Here is a 20,236-nt window from a genome sequence, read left to right as displayed (position 1 = left end):
ACTTTTCCTGTTACTATTTCTAGCAAAAACTATATATGGGAAGATTTTATTCATATTGTTTGAGATTGCTTTTTTAATCTATTATGTTTACAGGTTAAACTTTATATCAAATGGGATATTCCATAACTCAAATCACATATTGAGTTCATTTACTGAAATACTAATATTACCAATAATAAATTTCTATTATCTGACCAGCTTTGCTGTGAGTGATCCTGTAAACCCTACAAGGTCATGAATCCAAATTATAACACAAGAAACCACACTAAAAGTTTGCAGTAGCAAGAAGGTATCTTCATTATTTGAAAAAAAAATAAAATTCAAACTTTGTCATCACATAAAAACATGACATATGCAATAAACATATTTACACTTCTGTTTCTGATTATAAATATACATTATATACAAAATAATGTTACAAAATGTAGAAAGTTCAGTGCTTCCGATTTTTACTTTAAATTATTGAAATGCTAGGCTTCAAAATAAACTACAGACAGACACTAATATAAACCATATTATTGATTTCTGAAGCTCCTCTTCACAATGGCCTTGTATGGTCAGACCAAAATGTCAGTAGTGAACATGCCAAGCAAGAATTTGATTGCACAGTTCAAGGCTGGAGATGGATTAATCCAGCCTGGGATTTTCAAGGTCAGGAACATTGCTCTTCCACCACAGAAAACACGATCCCAACTTCCTTGAATGAAAATTTGCTTCCTCTCTCTGCTTCCGCCATATTCTCTTTCCCACAGTACTTGTTTATCGCTATGAACAGCACTTCCTATCTGAAATGTCTATTATTATTGCTGTAAATGTACAAGAGAGTCTATGTCAATTCTGAATTTCCAGTTCAGAACTGCTCCTTTGGATTCAAAAACTTAAGGATATTCCTTTGTAGCAAAGTGAAGAAAGAAAGAAACAGAGCAAACTAAGGACTTTATAGTCCCCACTTGCCACATAATGGCTTTCCCCACCGCCACTAAAGTCCCCTTTGTAGCTTACTCTTTGTCAGGTGTTTAGAAAAAAAATCCAACTCAATTAGCGTGGGAGTTTCTGCAGCAAGTAATAGAAAGGCAGGATCATAAACACTTGCCTGGCTGTAAAAAAAAGTAATGGTGCAATCTTCCAGATTCATGTAACACAGAAAAACACACTTCTGTTTATAGTGACTAGTAGTGCAAAGGTCATGAAAACAGCTGATTGATTTTAAACGCACTTATAAGGCTTTCAGGGAGCCCCGGGCTTCAGTTTCCTTTTATGAAAGAGAAAAGTCATCATTCTCTCTCAGGTCAGATTATGTCTGGGGACATAATTCTGTGATTCACAAAAAGAACAAATCCCAGTTACTGCTCAGTTCACCAAAGCAGTATCCAAGGAGGCAAAATGCAACTTCAGTAGCCATGTTCCTTACGTTGTAAGTAATAAATGGGGAGTGGGAAAAGGAGGGGTTAAATACAGGAGCAACAGGAGTGGCTGATAGCCACTCCTGGACAATACTGCTTGGGTGCTGGAGGGGGAAAGGCTGATGGGTCTTGATTTGGGCTCTCTAGATTCTCAGACACGCTTTTAGGCACTTCCAAATCCAGAAAAAAAAAAACATGGGTGACATTATTCTGTATCCTTTTTTCTGCATAGAAAAATATGTTTCTTCATTCTTCTCACATGATGATTCATTCTGTGACAATGTCAAGGGCCTTTATGCTGACAGGCACCTTCCAAGAAAGTCTGACTGGAAAGTCATACAGCTGTCCATGAGCAACTGGCATGTCGTTTCAAAGGCTACTAAGAGACATCTTTGTCTCTCCCCTGCTAGTAGTCAGTTACATTCCTCCTATTAGACTTCAAAATAAGGAAACAGGGGGCAAAAAGGTATATTGCATCTTTTAAATTCACAGTCTGTCCAGTTCACCCACTTTCATCCACTCCTCCTCCTGAGAGCAGCAAATTGCATATAATTAAAAAAAAACCAAGTCCAATCCAATTTTGAATTGTAAACAATGTAGTAGGAATGTCCACTTCGTGGCATCTCTAGAACTGAGGTGCAAACAGAGCAGCTTTCTCTCTTATACCTGCCATAAACATAGAAGAGAGAAACAGACATTTCAATTAATCCAATACAAAAGTAAAATTAAATATAACAGATATAATGCAATCATTGACTTAAATAGTTTGAATGCACTATTTTAGTAGCAGGGGAAGGCTCTTTATGATTTGTAAGTTCAACCTTTACCCATGTAACTATTTAAGTTAAGTCATATATAGACAATGCTTTAATTTGTTGAATTATTGTGCCCTTACTACCTGATTTAGAACCTTAGATTCAAAGATGGTGTAGTGTAACAGAGTTATTTCTGATCACACAAGGTTTCCTGGTTTCCCCCAATTTCCTCTTTCTGCTCTGGCCCCTCTTGGGTCACATCCCTTGCCATTCTGAAGATCCCAATTACCATCCCCAACTTTTCATGAGTTACAGGATCCCACCCAGGAGCTTGGAAGTCTGATTATTCCATGATCAGACTTTGAATTTAATATTTTGTTGAATCATTTATTTGGATGATTATAAGCAGTATTTAATAAGCCTGTCTACATTGAAAACACAGGTTGCATTGCTCTCTTTTCTTTCTGAATGTCAAGTTTCTGAACATTATTCAGAGCAAAGATCACATTTCTGTAGACAATGTACATACCTCTGTAGCTATAATACATTCATTCCGCTCTTCTGTTATTACAAAAACAGACTGGTACATTGAATCCCTTGGAGAGCATATTGCTGATATTCTACATTCTGGCTTTTCACTGTTGAAAAATAAGATAAAATACATGGTGAAAATTCAGGACCAATGTCAAAGCTTTATATTGCAAGACGTGAAAAAAGGATATTGTAGAAAAGTTGTGATTATTCTTTTTCATCTCTGTACTTACGGTTTCTATCAACACCCCTCTTTGTCACATTATATTTGACAAAGCAACAGCTGTGAACTTGGACACACTTGAGAAAACTTGTTTCTCTTTTCAAAACACAAGTTCAATTAGAATAAGGAGAAACTGTACTCATCATTGAATATCCTTGAGTTTACCTTTCATACACAAAAAAGTGACTGCAAAGGACTAATTGAAAGGAAAACAGATTTTTTTAACAAAAAAAAATCTGCCCCATACATCCCTACGACCAATCCGCTCTCACAGAGAGGGACTTCTCCGGGTGCCGTCCACTAAACAATGCCAGAGGGCGACACCCAGGAGTAGGGCCTTCTCTGTGAGGGGCCCAGCCCTTTGGAATGACCTCCCCCTCGACATTAGGATTACCTCCGATCTCCGCTCCTTCCGTTCAAAACTCAAGACCCACCTATTTCAATTATCTGGCCTGGCTCAAGCATAGTTACATCTTATTCCTCCTGACAGTCTTCTTAAATTAGTAATTTTAAACTGGGATATTTTAATTTCTATTTTTATATATTGTAATGGTTGTTCTATTTTTATGTATTGTAATGGTTGTTACCTCCTCCGTGTAATGTAATATATATATGTGTTTCTATTTATTGTACGCCGCCCCGAGTCCCTTGTGGAGAGGGAGCAGCTAACAAATCAAATAAATTGAAATTGAATTGAAAAAGACTGTCTAAACGTGATACACTATATTGCCAAAAGTATTCACTCACAACTGATTCTGATTATGTGGATGGGTGAGCGAATACTTTTGGCAATATAGTGTATATTGTAGCCTGGCACAAATTACAGGAATTTCTTGAAGGAGTAATGTCATAGAATGTAGACTTCAGGAACTCTTGTAATATGGAAAACTTCTGTTTAAACCTACACATCAAAATGATGAGACTAGCACAATAGTAAGAAAAACTATTGTTCAAATTGTTCATATTATTACACTGGAAAATGGATTAACATCACTTCAGTGTTAAAAAGAGGATAGAATTTCACCAAATTTGTTTTCAGTATTTGGTTTGCAGGTTGTCTTTGACTTATGGTAGTTGGCTTAATGACTGAAGTTATAATAGACTTCAAAAAAGCTATTTACACCCCATCCTTAAAGTTACAATTGATGTGCATAACCCTGTGATCACTATACTCACATTTTGGGTGCTTGGCACTCAGGTTATATTTATGAACAATTGCAAGATCCCACAATCATGTGACTTTGATTTGCAATGTTTTTTGCCATTTTTCAGTAGAAAACAGCAAAAAATACCAAGTGGATATACTGGATTAGCTTAATGACATGATTCACTTAATGATCACATGATTTACTGGACCACAATGACTCACTTTGATAATAAAAACAATCATAAAATCAAGTCCAGCCACTTATTTGCAATGAAGGACAGGGAGGGGAGTGGTTTTTGTGAATTGAATACATCATCCCTGATTTTTATTCTAGTTTGCTATGATTCCTATTCACAGCAGTATCATTTCCAACCTAAGATAGGCTACAGTATAGTAATGCCAGACTAGCTTAAACGAAGAGGATAGGAGGACATGGAGAAAAAAATACCAATAAAATGGTATTTAAAAACCAATATATAAGATTCAAACTTATATAGAATATTTTCTCATGTTGGAAGTATTTCTTGTTCTAATTAGAAAAATAAAAGTATTTTCAAAGCAGGGCCAATTAGTTTTCTTGTAATAAAGAAGAATTATTATACTAATTAGTATACAAAAAATTTAAAATATCAAAGAGACACATTTTCACCTATATTTTCCGACATTTGCTACTTTCTGAGAATTTTACACTAAAACACAATCTTTATTCTTCATAGTTTTAACAGTGCATATAAATTCATCTTCTAAAGGAAATTTTCATACCTGCATAACCAGAAGGCTGATTTCTCTCCTATACACTTTTCACTTTTATGGTATTTATCTTCCTGAGTTCCTCTATTTGTCAGTTCCTTCACCAGGTTATAATCCAATGTATGGTTTTTAAGTTTGTAGTTTGATTTCTCCAGTGCACAATCAATTTCAAGGTCTTTATTTTTATTGGTGTTTTTAAGCTGAGAAGCTGGGATGAGATTTTCCTTCTGGAAGTCAGACACGTTGTTCATAGTTTCTGAATTTTGCTCTGGGTGTCTCTGCATCTGTCGGATAACTATGGCTATCATGCAGCACAGGATGAGGAGAGCTACTAACCCAACTCCCATGGATATAGCCACCCAGGGAACTGGCTTAGGAAGTGGTGGAATGATGCTCGTCACAGGATCCACTGCAAATTGACAGTGGATGCCCAGGAAGCCAGAGGGACAGTGGCAAGTAAAGCTTTTACTGTAAAGCCCAATGTAGCATGTCCCCCCATTTTGGCATGGTCCAGAAGAACAACCATCTCTAGTTCTAATTTCACAATTTCTGCCAGTGAAGCCTGGCAAGCAAGTACATTTGTAATCACGAGCAGCATCAAGATCTTGACATGATCCTCCATGGGAACAGGGATTTCTTGAACATCTGCTGATGTGTATCTCACACGTCTGACCAGTGAAGCCTTGACGGCAGCGACATACATGCTGTTGGCCCATTACAAAACACTGCCCATCTACAGAAGGGGAAAAAGCCTTTTTAGATCTCACAAAGCATTGCAATGATTACAATAGTGCAAAGAGTAGGAATGTCCAGCTATAAACTAACACCAGGCTAGAATAAACTCAACTTTGGAAATAACTATTTAAAACAAACCAGAATCCCCTTCCTGTTCCATAGTCTTAAATCTTTCCCCCACTTTGCATTTTTAAACAAAACCTTCAAAATATCAGTGCACATATAATTTGGTTCTACAGATTTGCTTCTATGACGCTTCTGGGTGTTCTGTGTATATTGTATTGGTTTCACTAATCTGTTACTAAACCTGCTTCTTATCCTACACAATTAAAGTGAACAAAGGCTCTCATAAGATGTAACTATATTGCCTAAGGACTTTTTGGAGAGTTAAACTTCGTTTAGGGGAAAGTAGGATAAGTGGAAGATCTATGATATAGTTCAAAGTTGAGGGATGTTTTATTCTTTCCTTGAAGTTCTTTCTTCAATGAGAGTAGAATTAGGAATGAACAACCTGATTCATTTAAAGGCATGCTTATTTTTTAAAAATCCACTTAAAAAAACCTTTACATGTTTTAGTTGTTCCTTGACATGGCTACTATAGCTTAATAAAATGAGAATATATATGTATATATGCACACAAAGTTACAAACCACTCATTTACCCCTGTTAATTATCTGTTAATTAAAAACATCTGAAACACATCCTGGAAGGTAAGGATTAGCATTTTGTCAACCTAGAAAATTCATAAGGAATGAAAATAGGAAAATGAAAGTGAAGAGAGACTGGAGTGCTAGAAATGAAACCAGAAGCAAATTAAAGTTCTTTCTTGACCATTCTCAAAAACTAAGTCCTCTCCTTACGGCTTACCATTAGCGCAGGGATTGTTGGTGCATCTGTCTACTTTTTTCTCACAATTGGATCCAATAAATCCCATGGGGCAAAGGCATTCATAGCTAGTTCCTTTTTCTTTTTCCAGGCATGTTCCACCATTAAAACACGGAGACTCAAGACAAGTCAAGGTAGTATGCTCACAGTTAATGCCATCATATCCTGGGAGACATGTACATTTGTATTCGTTTCCTAAATCCTATAGGAGTAAGCAAACAATATATATATAAAATTCTATGAAATACCAGTTGTTTCAGACTACATATTTTTGCATTTAAGTCAAAACAAACTCAGATAGATGAAGCTAGATTGTATACAAATAACTGCCTAACAATGGTATGGAGATCCAGAGATCAGTTATTAATGACTCCATTGATTCACACATAATCCTATGAAAAATAATTGATTGTATTTTATTTATATTAAGATTTGATTGTGATTCAATAAAGGGTCCATGATATTGTGTGCAAGCCCTCTGCCGTGAATGTAAAGGTAAAAATTCTAAAGTTCTGTAAATCAGAAAAATTGATACCTTAATGTTACATGAAAGTACATAACACTACATTTCTATCAATGTAAACTCTAGGAAAGAAATGTTTTTATGCTCAGTTTACGCTTGACGATTGCTGTAGATTATGTATTTAACTAATATTAAATATTCTAAATGAATACTGTAAGAATAATAAATTGGATACTCCAAATAATCTCTATTGTCTTTTCAAAGACAAATCATTGGAGATAACATCATCCAAATGTTGGGATGTCACTATTCCCTCAGTTATTATTAAGCTGCACAATAGGAAAATAGTTGTAATAGGAACTGTGGTTGTGTGTACAGCTCCCAAGGCTTTCTGTAACACAGCAAGAATGCCGCTCATTTTTGCATCATTTATATTTGCAAAACTTTTTGCAGGCCACAGTATTTCTTTACCGTTTTCCTTCCCCAGTAATTAGGAAGAAACTCCCAAGATGGTTCACATCACTAAGCCTATGGCCTGAAGCTTTGGGGTAAGCAATGGCTGTTGGAGGGACTCCTATTTCATCCTATCTCCTGGCTTCTGGGATTTTCCTCTCTCTAGAAGTCATCTTGGAACTATCTGCACAATGGCAATTTGTATTTTTTCCCTCTTGTCGCAAAAGAAAACGGGTGAGGAAATGAAGAAAATGTGGAAAGCATCAGCAAAAGTGACAACCAATGCCCAATTCTGCAAAATGGAGAATATTCCATACAGCATTGGAAGATCCTTCGCAGCCAGAAATTGAAGACATTAATGGGGTTGTATGAGTGGATTGGATAGGCTTGAGGGCAAGCACAGTGGCTGTGGGAGATATGTCAATTTGACAGTATATTGTTATGATATATATTAATATAACTTCATGTGTGCCATCCTGCTAGCCTTGAAAAAGGAACTGGATAAAATAATAATAATGCCATTTTTACTTTCATAAATTAACTATTAGCATATAATTTGTCCTTACTGTGCAACTGCCCCCATTTTTGCAGGGGCTGCTATCACATTCGCTAATATTCCTGTCGCAGTCCTTGCCAGTGAATCCCTCTTTGCAAGAACAGGTGTAGCTTCCTTGACCGGTGTTCATGCAAGTGGCTCCATTTTGGCAAGGTTTATGATGGGTACAATAATTCAGATCTAACAAGAAACAAAGCACAAAAGAAAACTATCAGTCAATGAGATAGACCAGACATTCCAAAATATGAAACATGAAAAACACAGCAAGACATAATGAGTTGGGCCAAAATATATTTGCCTGAAAGTTTGTTGCTTAGCTGTATGTGCCTTCACTACTGTTTACTGGGACTACAGAAAATGCCTAAAATAAACAAACTTGTCCAAGGTTATTACTTCAGTTCTTTTTACTCTTTTACTCTTGACCCTGACAAGAGAAATGTAAACATTTTCCAGGTGATGATAAGTAAGTAAATAAGTACATAAAGCAAGCAAGCACAAGGAACAGCTTGTTTTGAAGTCTTTACTTTTACCCTAGATCAAATCCCAATAGATAAAGAGACAAGGAAATAGACAAAGAGCAATTAGTGCAATTAGCATATCCAAGGTGAAATGGTATCTGGATGGTGCCTTTAATAATGAAATCAGACAAGCAGCATTCCATCTGCTGGAGCAAATCTTAACAATAGAAGAGGACAATCAAAGCCAACCTATCGGGAATGAATGTCTGCGTAGCTCCAAGTATGATTTAATTCTGAAAACTAGCCGAAACCAGAAAAATTATATAAACATTATAAACATACCAGGAGCCATCCTTTACTTCTGTATGTCTTGACTGATTTGCAATAATGGAATTTAAAGATTTCATTTAAAAATAATACCATTGTATTTTCTTCTTAGTGTTGTCTGATTGGTTGCTTATTTTTCATAATATAAGTCACTTAAGTCACATAATGAAGCTATCAATGCATAATTGTCACTTCTCACATAAGCTAGCAATGTATTAGTCACTTTTCACATAAGCCTGATGTTGTTTAGGACCAAGAAGGAATTACTGGACTAAGATGACCCCCTTGGTTTCCATGCCTGAAGGAGAGTTAGAACCTGGGTCTCCCTAACTTTACTCCAGCACTTTAGCTACACCACCACATTGGCTCCTAAATGCCAACAATATGTGACTCATAAAAATCACTTACGAGGACATATATACTTCAACAGAACAAACTTTTCTTGATGTTTCCGGGTATATTTCTGGGTAGTTCAAAAAGATTGGACCAAGCCTTGTCTTTAGGACGAGCAAACAACAAATGCAGTTTGATCATGTCTTGCTCATTCCTGCAAATCATACTATAAATTGCTCTCAAACAATTATTTAGTACAAATAATAGCTCGGTCAATTCACTTTATTTTCTCTCAAATTCAGAGTTCAGGCAACATACTACATCTCTAAATTATCTGTTCTAGGTGATCATACAAGCATAACTTTTTCAGTCTTTAGGAAGATGCTGAAGAAAATTAGTGTTATATGAATCATAAATGTTTGCTATAGATATAATAGTCAGATACAAGGAGTAATAAATAGCATCATTGTACCAGTTAACCAGATTCAGAGGGCAAACTGAATTAAGGGTGACAGAGAATATCTGAGACCAGTATGGATCGATCATTGCAAAAAAAAAAAAAAAAAGTTTTGAAAGCCAAGGAACTGAAATTGTCCTTGTCAGTATCAGAACAAAAGGAAGAATGGTATCTGAAATTAAAGAAAGTCTAGCAGAGAGAACTCAACCCAAATACTTAGAAGAAAAAGTAGTGGAATTTATTTCTAGTTGTGAGAAAGGGAGGAAATTTCTGGGACCTACAACGTTTTTTCTGAAAGAAAAAAAAGCCCTGCATCACCAAACTTGCTTTAGAATTTGTTAGAATGGGTATACTAATATGAATGAAGATTAGAGGCACCTCTGCACCATTAAATTGTCCCACCATGAACAGAAATGCCCTCCAATCATGTTTGGAGGATGACATCATCCTCAACTCCTTCTAGTGTGTTTTCCTGTTCCATGTTAAAAAAGTATTGTTCTCCATCTTTTACCAGCTCAAAAGCATTTTGTCTTCTGTATTCACTTCCTTCTAGGCAATGTCTCACTCTTTGATTATTGCATGTAGTGGCAGGAATATCCCCTTCATCTGGGTTTATGGTTCATGCAGCTCTCTACCCTCCGCTAAAGACTCCTGTTAAAGAGTCCTGTATTATTGTTTAAAATTCTAGCATGTATACGTGTATGTTTGTGTGTGTGTGTGTGTGTGTGTGTGTCTGTCTGTCTGTCTGTCTTCCTTTTATCTATATTCTGAGCTATTTTTCTGTGGGACTATGTTAAACAATGCACCAGTGAAATACTGGATGTGCTTCTTTTTTTCCACCCAGTTCCCAAATGGTTAATTAATATTTAAGATGGCTTAGAATCAAGTCAGCATCAGCATGGAATATTTCAATAGAGAAAAATGGAAGGAGGAACACTTGTCATAATTCTTATCCACTAACCTTGATCACAGAAGAGGCCACCCCAGCCTTCATCACATAAGCATTTCCCTGGTTTTGTACATGTACCATGACGACAGCCCACATGAGGAATGCATTCATCACAATAGCGGCCCCGCCAACCATTACGGCAACTGGAAAGAAATTGAGAAGTTTTAAGATACCTGCAACAAGATTTAGTCCCAAGAAAGACAAAGTTTTATGATGACAAGTGGAAGGGGGGAAAATTGGGACTTTTACTTGAATTTTGGCTCTCAAGTTTAATACTTACATGCATTGTCCTGGGTTTTTGCAAAATCCACTTTTTTCTGAACATCCAGCTAAACAGATGGCTGCAAAAAAAAAAAAAGATTCAAAACTTCATTCAAGGATGACTTTAATGCATTTCAAGATCTATTTAATCTGTATTCTGTTATTTTCCTTATGAATGCAATATAATTTGTCCTCCCCCCCTTTTCATTTTTATAACAACTCTGACAAGTCAGTAGGTGAGTAAGGGTATGATTTGTAGTTTTATCCTTGGGGAAAAAGTGGGGGGGGGGGTTTGCTGTGTTTTGCCCTAAAATGGAACTCCCAAAGGTGCTTCTCAAAAGGCAGCTGGATTTTATTATGTTTTTTCCTCTTAAAAATGGTTCACTTTTCATCCAAGAAGCTTCTTTGTTCCTGGAATATTACTATGCTGTGCTCAAAATTATGTCCGTGACCACAGAGCTCCCAAACAGATTTGTTCCACATAAAACTGCACATTTAAATACAAATTGTCAATCCTACACTGCATTTGATTTTTCGGTAAAGATATCTTCAAAAAACACAGCACCCATATTGCTAGTAAATATAGATTTCTTTTAGCCCCGAGACCATATTGTTTTCACAACAAACACAGACTTGATTTCCTCAACCCAGCTAAGTAGAACCTGGTTGTAAAGTATAACATTTCAGCAACAGCAGCACAGCCACTAGCTTTAGAGGACTGGTGAGAACAGGACTGCCCACTTAGACTTTAGCTCTAAATGTTTTTAGCAATCAAAGCAAAAATGCCCAAAGTACAACTACTAGTCTTTTCCTATTGTAAAGCTGTTTTCTTGGTTGGGAATATTTAGCAAATATCAACAGTGTTAACTGCAACATAATAGAACATCCTACATGGCTGAATCCAAATACCTCCTTATCCCCAATGAAACTCCTTCAAGCCACTCAAAAGTGTTTTTTTCAAAAGGCAACTGGACTGTTTTTTCATTGAGGAAGAAAAAAAGTTTCACTTCTCATCCAAGACGCTTCATCAGTTGTGATGGTGGGGGATAGCAATAGCAATAAGCACTTAGACTTATATGGACTTAGCACTTAGACCATAAGTCCTCGAGGACTACCTCGTAAGTCGACTTACAATTTGTTTAGTGACTGTTCAAAGTTACAACAGCACCTAGAAATGTGACTTATGACCATTTTTCAGTTACAACCTTTGCAGCATCCCGTAATCATGTGATCAAAATCCAAACACTTGGCAACTGGTTCATATTTATGACCATTGCTGTGTCCCAAAGGGCATGTGATCAACTTTTGGGACCTTCTGACAAGCAAAATCAATGGGGAAGCCAGATTCACTTAACAACTGTGTTAACTAAGTTAACAATTGCAGTGATTCACTTAACAACCATGGCAAGAAAGGCTGTGAAATGGGGCAAAATTCACTTAACCAATGTCTCACCTAACAATAGAAATTCTGGGCTCAATTGTGGTCATAAGTTGACGACTACCTGTAGACTTATATGGACTCAACATTTAGGCAATAGATGGAAGGATAGGTACCATCCTTCCAGTACCTATCCTTCCATCCTCCACCATCACAGCTGATGGAGCTTCTTGGATAAGCAGCCAAAAGTTTCCTTTAAACAGATTAAACAGGTTAACAGAGTTGGAAGGGACCTTGTAGGTCATCTAGTCCAACCCCCCTCCCCAAGCAGGAGACCCTATAGGCCTATACCATTTCTGACAGATGGCTGCTTCTTCCTCAAGGAAAAAATAAAACAAGTCCAGTTGCCTTTCGAAAAAGCACCTTCGAGACAATTATGACCTGGATGGCTGAGAATGTCCACAGCCATCCTTCCAACCTCCATAACGGTCAGAGTGAAAGTCCCTCCCGTGCGCGCGCTTCCCTCGCGACCCACAGCAGGCGCCGCGCTTTTCTCCCCCTCCCCCTCCCGCAAGGCGCGCGCCCTCCGCCCTCTGCACGCGCCGGCGGCGGCGTTATAGGCGCGCGCAGGCACCAGGGGGAGCTCTTCCTCCTCGCCTGGCGCTTCCCGCCTGCTACTCGCCCGCAAGCTGGAGAGCGGAAAGTTACTCACCCTCCGTACAGTAGTTTCCAGTCCAGCCCGCCATGCAGACGGGGCTGCCATCAAGTTGGCAAAGGTAGTGTCCGAAGAGGTCGTCCCGACTCTTGCAGAAACGAGAGCAGTTGTCGCCGTAGTAGTGCTCGTTGCAGATCACTCGGTAGGAGTAGCTGAGTTTGGCGCGCTGGTTGCTCTGCTCGTCTTGGGACCAGTCCTCGCCCACCGCCAGCGAGCGCTGGATCGCCATTTGGCTGATGAGCCATTTCCGAGCTGGGGTCTCAGAGCCTGCGAAGGATACTGCCGGGTTAGGCCTTTATGCCCTCTATAGGCAACTAGTGCGCTCTCCCTTTCCAGGAGACGCTGCTTTCCATCGATATTCTTTTACTTGTAACCAATTGTTCCAAAGTCCTCGACATTTCTCCCACACTGATCCCTATAGAAGGACATCCGACCTGGAGTATCTTTACCGGCTGCATCACAGGCAAGCAATACAAGAGAAAATTATCCCTACATTCTCCACGCTGAGAGTTGCTTCTCTCGCTTAACTTCTCCCTGTCGAAGTGAGTTATAGCATCTCTTCCAGTAAGTTACAAGTGACAATTCCCCTCAGAATTCCCCCATAAGGCAACCAATGGCTCCGGGACCTGCTTTACTAGTATAGTTTACTAGTATAGTAGAGCTGCTCTGCCATTAAACAGAGTGCATGCTTCAAGAGCTGGGAAGGGGTGTGTGTGAAGCAGTGTTGAAATCTAGCTTGCCCTGCATCCTTCCACTAGAAGACAGTGAACTGCCATTAGCAATGCCAATGCCAACCCATGTTGGCTACAGTTCCTTTTGTCTTTTCCCTTGATGAACAACATATGGTGGGACAGTCTTAGTCACATTACATCATCCTGACAATGCTCTCTGCTAACACATTGTTTTAATTTATTAAAACTGTTTCCCAATTATACTTCCCCTTGTATGCCTTCTCCAGGGTCATCTGTAACACTCCCCTAATGTCTGCCCAGATTTTATGCAACATGCTGCATCAGTTGATGCCTTCGTGCTTTGTTTGTTAAAAAAAGTTTTCCAAATGAAATATCTAATGTAATTTAAAATGAAGTCCTTGTAATTTCCAAATAAAAAGAATTAACCAATTTATCCCTAGCAGTTGTGGGGAAATGCTACCAATTGTAATTACATTCCAAGGATGGGGAAACACTTTATAGTTCAGGCAATAAGTCTGTAAAATAACATTTCTTCACACAGAAATGTATAAAATTCTTGAAATATGTAGGACTCAGCTACTTGGTTGCAGTTATTTTAGAGAAAGGAATAAAGAGTCCCTATTTTTTTTAAAAAAATAAAGCCAGTATTTTAAATTGCCTTTAGTATCCACTTTTCTCGGAGACGCTTTCAAAATAAAAGCTGTGCTGCTGTTGAAATATCCTTTTCCTTTATGTCAGAAAAACATCCCAAAGCCATTATTCCTTTTCCAAAGGGCGGAATTTGAAAAAGGTGTAAAATACAGGAAAAGGCAGTCAGGACTTCTTGGCAGCCTTGTCGTTTTCTCACCAAAGAGCTCCTTTCTTTCCCACGCCAAAAATAAACGGGAGGAAACACAATTGTGTGGAGATTAAGTCGAGGACAAAAATCAAAGCAAAACCGATCAAGATGCAGGGAACACACAGCTCTGGCTTGCAAATTAAAGCAAGCACCAAAACGATATCCTAAAATTCTATGTGCACTCAGATGTACTTATTTAGCTTTGGTGACAGCTGTTTTGGAACAATACCCAAAAAATTTTTTAACTATTTTTCTGGGAATTATTTTAAATATGCAGTAAAGTAAGGCAGCACACGGCCTCCCCCTAGCGACCGCCGAGAGACAGTATTCACCTGTTGGATAATAACCTTCAGGGGCATGCCAGGCTTCAATAATCAGCGAGAAAGTTCCCTGTGGGACGAAAAGAAGCAGTGAGAGAAAGCGGCGAACGGAGGGGATAGAAAAGAGGCTTGTAGGGCTTCGGGAACCCAACCGCCGCTAACCATTTGCAAGCTCTCTAACTGCCGGTCATCTCTCTCTCGCTATCCCTCCACAGCCCCGGGATGCGCGCTGCCAATGCTATTTTTACATTTCGCTCGACTTAAACAACCCACGCATGTCTCCATGCTTTTGCAACACGCGACGGCAGTTTTTGGGCAGGACGCGGAGCGAAGGCAAGAACCGCAGCCTTTGCCTCTCGGCCAACCGAGCAGCCCCCCCCCCTTTAGCTGCTTTCTCCCTCCTCCCCCGTTCCAGGTCTCTTGGAGGTGAGCTCTCACCGGCCAGGTAAAGTTAAACGGCAACTTGATGGGACTGCCGAAACTCTCGGTCTCTTTGATGGCGAAAGAGTTGGTGCCCAGCACCGGGGTGGTGAGGCTGCCGAAGGTACAGGCGCCCGGGGAGATAACCGCCTGAAAGTGTTTCAAGCACACGCGAAAGAATGTCCTGCAGCCGACCCCGCACGGCTCTCCGCTGGCCAGGAAACCCTGCCCGTTGACGAACTCGCGCAGCTCCAGCTGGAAGACGCCGGAGCCGCAGACCCGCTGCACAAAGAGGAGAGAGAGACACACAAAAGAGCCCGGTCAGAGCTTTTCCCAGCCGGCCGAGCTTTCGCGCCCCCCCGGCTTCTCCGCCGGCTGGGCCATTACCTGCAGCGGGAGCGCCAGAGCCAGCGCAAAGCCCAAGAGACGCAAGGCGGCCATCCTTCTCGGCTGCTCTCGGGAGCCCACGACGTCCACCTTCTCCTGCTGCTCTGGTTGGACCGGACTTGGCGTCCTCGCCTTGTATTCCTCGGGGGCTTGCAGGGATGCGACTCTGGCCTCGGCCCCAAAGTCGTCGGCCGCAGGTTGCACCCCGTGCAGCAGCGTCTCTCCCTTACGAACACGCCCCAAACTTCGCAGAGGAGGGCACTCCGGTATAATCCAGCTCTTGAAGCCAGGTGCGGGAGGGGGTGGGGGAAATATCTGCGACTGCCGCCTTTCGATACACTCCAGAGGCGTGCAAGAGGCGAGGCGGTGGGGTCCCCGGGGCCGCGGCGTGCTGGTACCGGTAGCTCCTCTTTCCCGGCCTCGCCGCGCTCGCTCAGCAAGTAGGCAACTCGCTTCCTTTCAGCTGCATATATAGCTGTGCAAGCTCATTATGTAAACTGCCAGTCAGACTCCGGAGATCCCTCCCACTTTTCATCTTTCTGGAATTGGAGTCAAGTGTGGCCTGGAGCTCGCAGATCCAGAATGCCTCGGGGGCGGCCCGTAGACTCGCCCCCCGAGGAACCCAGCTTGGTCATTCGCCAGCCCCAGCCTTCGTGGGCTTGCTCCTCTTGAGGCTGGCTACTCAGGGGGGGGGGGGGGAGGGAAGACGGCCAAGGGCAGAGATGGGAGGGGGGGAAAGCATGGGTTAATGAGGTCTTGCCTATTCCCGTTCCGTTTCCCGCGAAAGTGGATACATTTGGAACTATAGTGTAGTTCCACAAGATAGGTGCGTCTCTACCTGTAGGTGCAGCGCCCGCGCCCACACAGCCCTGCTAGGAGAGACTAAGCTGGTTCCTGAGAAACTGAAAGGACGGCTTATTGGCGGCTTTCGCTCCCTCGACCATTGTGCGAGGAAGACGCCTACCTGCCCTGCACGTATTGGCCGAACTCCTGCGGGGCTCCCTACTCTGAGCAGCCCGACGCTGCTGGGGGCGAAAGGAGCTCTACAACTGCGCGTTCTCCTCTCCGGATGGGAATTGGCAAACGAAGCGAGGCTTGTCCTGCGAGCGCTTGACAGCGCTTCGGAAGCGTTTGCGGGAGAGGCGGGCGGAGGGAATTCACTGCCGCTTCCAAAGCCACCTTCCCTGGCGTGGGAAGCTCATTTCTCACAGCCCGCGACAATTAGGGAAAAGAGAGAGAGAGAGAGAGAGCAGGTGAAATCCGATGGCTTGGCTTCCTGGGGAGTGAAGAAGCCATGGATGGGCGCCCGCCCTAGGAGGCAGCAGCATCCCCGCCACCGCTCTCCTGGGTGAAAACAACAGGATGGGGCTGAGCCCGGAGCCCTCCCTTTGGCTCGTGCGAAACCGACCTGGGAGGCTCAGCCCGTCTCCTGGCTGCAGGCTGCTGTCTGCCAGTAAAGCCCCTTGGTCTGCCTGCAATGTGTGCTTATTGTTGAGTCGCGTGTCCCTCATTAAAGCCAAGCACAGAGAAGGCCTTTCATGTGGCTTTTATTTCAGCTTGTTGTTAAATAGGGAAGGGGGTGGGGAAGAGAGAAGATAAGCCTTCAGCTGTATGATAATGAGGTTTTGTCACCTTTCTGCAAGCCCCAGTTCAGAAGGTTCACCGGGCCCTTCCTAGTTAAAAAATAAGTGAAATAACCAGTTGGCGCATTCTTTCTTTAGCTTCTATAGCTGATTGGCAAACAACCTTGAGAGAATAAGCCTTTTCTATTTCGAGTCGAGCAAACACAAACGGGGGAGGTTGGACGCCTGCCTTCAGCAGGGAGACCCCCAGTCTTAAGAGCGGAGCCTGGCAACTTTGGCACGGAATGATGGCACCGCAACCCCTGGGAGAACCAAGGGCGAAATACTGGCTATGTGGACACCCGGGAAGGGTAAAATTTGGGCAAGCCAGATGGCTGCTGTTAGGAGGAGGAATCACTCCCCTGAAATGTTGTTAATTTTCTGTCGGATCTTAGGCGACTCTGAAGGGATTTTTTTTAAAAAAGCCTTGTCTATGAACTGCTGAACGTCTGCCAAATGAGTCGCTTTGCAGAATGAGATGGGCGGCATATACATTTAATAAACAACAAAAAGCATTATAATCCAACGCAGGCAGGACCACGCTTTGCAAGGATTCCCCGTAAGGCAGGGATTTCCCCCGGTCCACTGAGTACGTGGCCTCCTTTATCTTTAAACGCTTGGGGCAACCACTTTATCTAACACCTCCCCCTCTGTTCCTTCCAATTATGTTTGAGAATTCCTGGCCAAGCGACCTTGCCTTTGGGACGGAAGAGCAAAGGTGTGGGGCTCGAGGGGGAAAGGTGGGGAAAGGGAAGGCGGAGGGGAAAGATACGAAAAATGCGGCACACGCGCTTGATCCGATCGCGGGTTTTTAAAAAAACACCTGGGGGCTGCCTAGAAAGCCTTTGCCGACGTCCTCGGAGGAAAACCATTGACAATATAGGAGCCGCCTTCTAGAGGAGAAGGAGCTGGAAAGGAGTAAAGGCCTGTGGAAATGGGGGTGGGGGGGTGGGGTGTCATGCGGCGTATGGCAGGCAGAGAACCGCTGTTGCTTTGCTAGCCTCCTTCCCCCTCTTCCTCCTCCTCCTCAACTGTCAAAACTGATGCGAAGAGCTCCAGCACTAAATAAAACGAGAGGCCAGATAGCATCAGTGCTGATAAATGGTAATGAGTTTCTAGCCTAAGGGAACAGAAGGGCGGTGGGGCTCTTTAATTCGTGATTGAAAGGCTAGCTGGGCACGATGGTCTCTAACAGATGTTAGTATGTGTGTGTTTTGATTTTTGACTTGTCTCGGAGGTTTATTAGGCTAACCAGAGCCACCTCGCGCGGCCACTTGGCCCAGGCGCCATCTGGCACAAGCTGGGCGGCATGCGGGAGCAGGAACAGGAGCAAGGGCATCGCCGAGCACATCTACAGGCAGCATCTACCATATGGACTCGCTCTATTCTCTCGGGCTAATGTAGGTTACAGCCGGAGCTCCTTTTCGCGCGCGGCTCGGCCAAACCTCCTTCCAACCTGCAACCAGGTCCCGCGGATAGGATTTCTTTTCACCTGTCGCTTGCAACGCTTCCCGCGCGTCCTCGATGGAAAACATTATGGAGTGGGCAGCGCCCGACTCCGCCCTCCTAAAAGTAAACCCTCCCCTTCTCCGTTCGCTCCTGGGATCGCAGTGGCTTTTTCTTTTGGGGCCCCCTCTTCGCTTAGTTTTCTCCCTCCCCCCCCTGCCCCAGAATGACTCGTGGGGAACAGCACGCGCATCCCTCCTCTTCCTGGTAGTAGTAGGCAGATGTGAAAATCTTCTTGAAAGTCGCGGCCATATATTGTTGTGATTGTAGCTATTAAAGCGGCTGCAGTAAAATAATAAACAAGGAGCAGAATGGACCATCTGTTTTGTGTTTGCGAAGAAGAAAAAAGACAGAAAAAGAGATTAGAAATGCCACACGGAGCAGCTCCCGGATCTGAGACGTCGCAGCCAGTTTGCAGGACTCTCCGCATTTCTGTCTCTTTACCTGAATGTTTGTCATCAACCATATGGGAAGCACCATGTACTGTAGCTTCAGCCGTTTTGCTGCTTTGTCAGAATCCAAGGTCGCTCTGTAGTCACCAGGTACTTCTGATTCTGCATCCACAATTCTATAACAGTTTGGCCATTGTGTACATTTAAGAGTAAGGTTCTACATTTAGGCAAGAAAAACGAAATGCACAGGTACAGTAGAGGTGGTACTAATCAACTGTAGTAACTGTGAGAGGGATCTTGGAGTCCTAGTGGACAACCATTTAAATATGAGCCAGCAGTGTGCAGCAGCTGCCAAAAAAACCTACACAGTTCTAGGCTACATAAACAGGATAGAATCAAGATCATGTGAAGTGTTAATACCACTTTACAATGCCTTGGTAAGGCCACACTTGGAATACTGCATTCAGTTCTGGTCACCACGATTTAGAAAAGACGTGGAGACTCTGGAAAGAGTGCAGAAAAGAGCAACAAAGATGATTAGGGGTCTGGAGGCTAAAACATATGAAGAACGGTTGCAGGAACTGAGTATGTCTAGTTTAATGAAAAGAAGGACTAGAGGAGACATGATAGCATTGTTCCAATATCTCAGGGGTTGCCACAAAGAAGAGGGAGTCAAACTATTCTCCAAGGCACCTGACAGTAGAACAAGCAGCAATGGGTGGAAACTAATCAGGGAGAGAAGCAACTTAGAACTGAGGAGAAATTTCCTGACAGTTAGAACAATTAATCAGTGGAACAGATTTCCTCCAGAAGTTGTGAATGCCCCAACACTGGAAGTCTTTAAGATGTTGGATAGCCATTTGTCTGGAACGGTATAGGGTTTCCTGCCTACGCAGGGGGTTGGACTAGAAGACCTCCAAGGTCCCTTCCAACTCTGCTATTGGATTGTATTGTAAGTAATTAATTATATTTAATTAAATAAATATACACAATGGCCAGAGAATTTTAAGAGACCGATAACATTTAAATGTAGGTTATATTTGCAAATATATACATATTTGCAAATAAACAACCATTCTGAAGTGGGGGGATAGAAAAGGATTTCTCTGCTCCTGGATTATGTATCTATAACACAATTTTAAGACATTCCTTTCAGTGAGAGAACAGTTTTTTGCCCTGCTTTTTTCTTTTATTTTATACAAATTTCTTTAAATATGTGCTCCATTAGCAAAATCACAATTATCACACTTCTTTGAAAAAAATGAATATTTGATTTGTTG

The 20,236-nt window shown here is 42.0% G+C and overlaps 1 protein-coding gene across 1 annotated transcript; it reads right to left on the bottom strand.

Moving 5' to 3' along the window:
- Window positions 1-278: 278 nt before the first annotated feature.
- On the bottom strand, window positions 279-15,862 carry DLL4 (delta like canonical Notch ligand 4). Its single transcript, XM_081940491.1, has 11 exons — window positions 15,437-15,862; window positions 15,068-15,331; window positions 14,642-14,699; window positions 12,777-13,046; window positions 10,706-10,766; window positions 10,438-10,568; window positions 7,912-8,081; window positions 6,412-6,631; window positions 4,822-5,542; window positions 2,688-2,796; window positions 279-2,069 (listed from the first exon to the last, which is right to left on the bottom strand). Exons 1-11 carry the CDS (start codon window positions 15,488-15,490, stop codon window positions 2,064-2,066), a joined length of 2,064 nt encoding a protein of 687 aa, XP_081796617.1. The 5' UTR covers window positions 15,491-15,862; the 3' UTR covers window positions 279-2,063.
- Between the last annotated feature and the right edge of the window lie 4,374 nt (window positions 15,863-20,236).

This window comes from Natrix helvetica, assembly GCF_964273705.1.
Source record: "Natrix helvetica genome assembly, chromosome: 1".
Taxonomy (NCBI): Eukaryota; Metazoa; Chordata; class Lepidosauria; order Squamata; family Natricidae; genus Natrix; species Natrix helvetica.
This window is presented reverse-complemented; position numbering and strand designations above follow the sequence as displayed.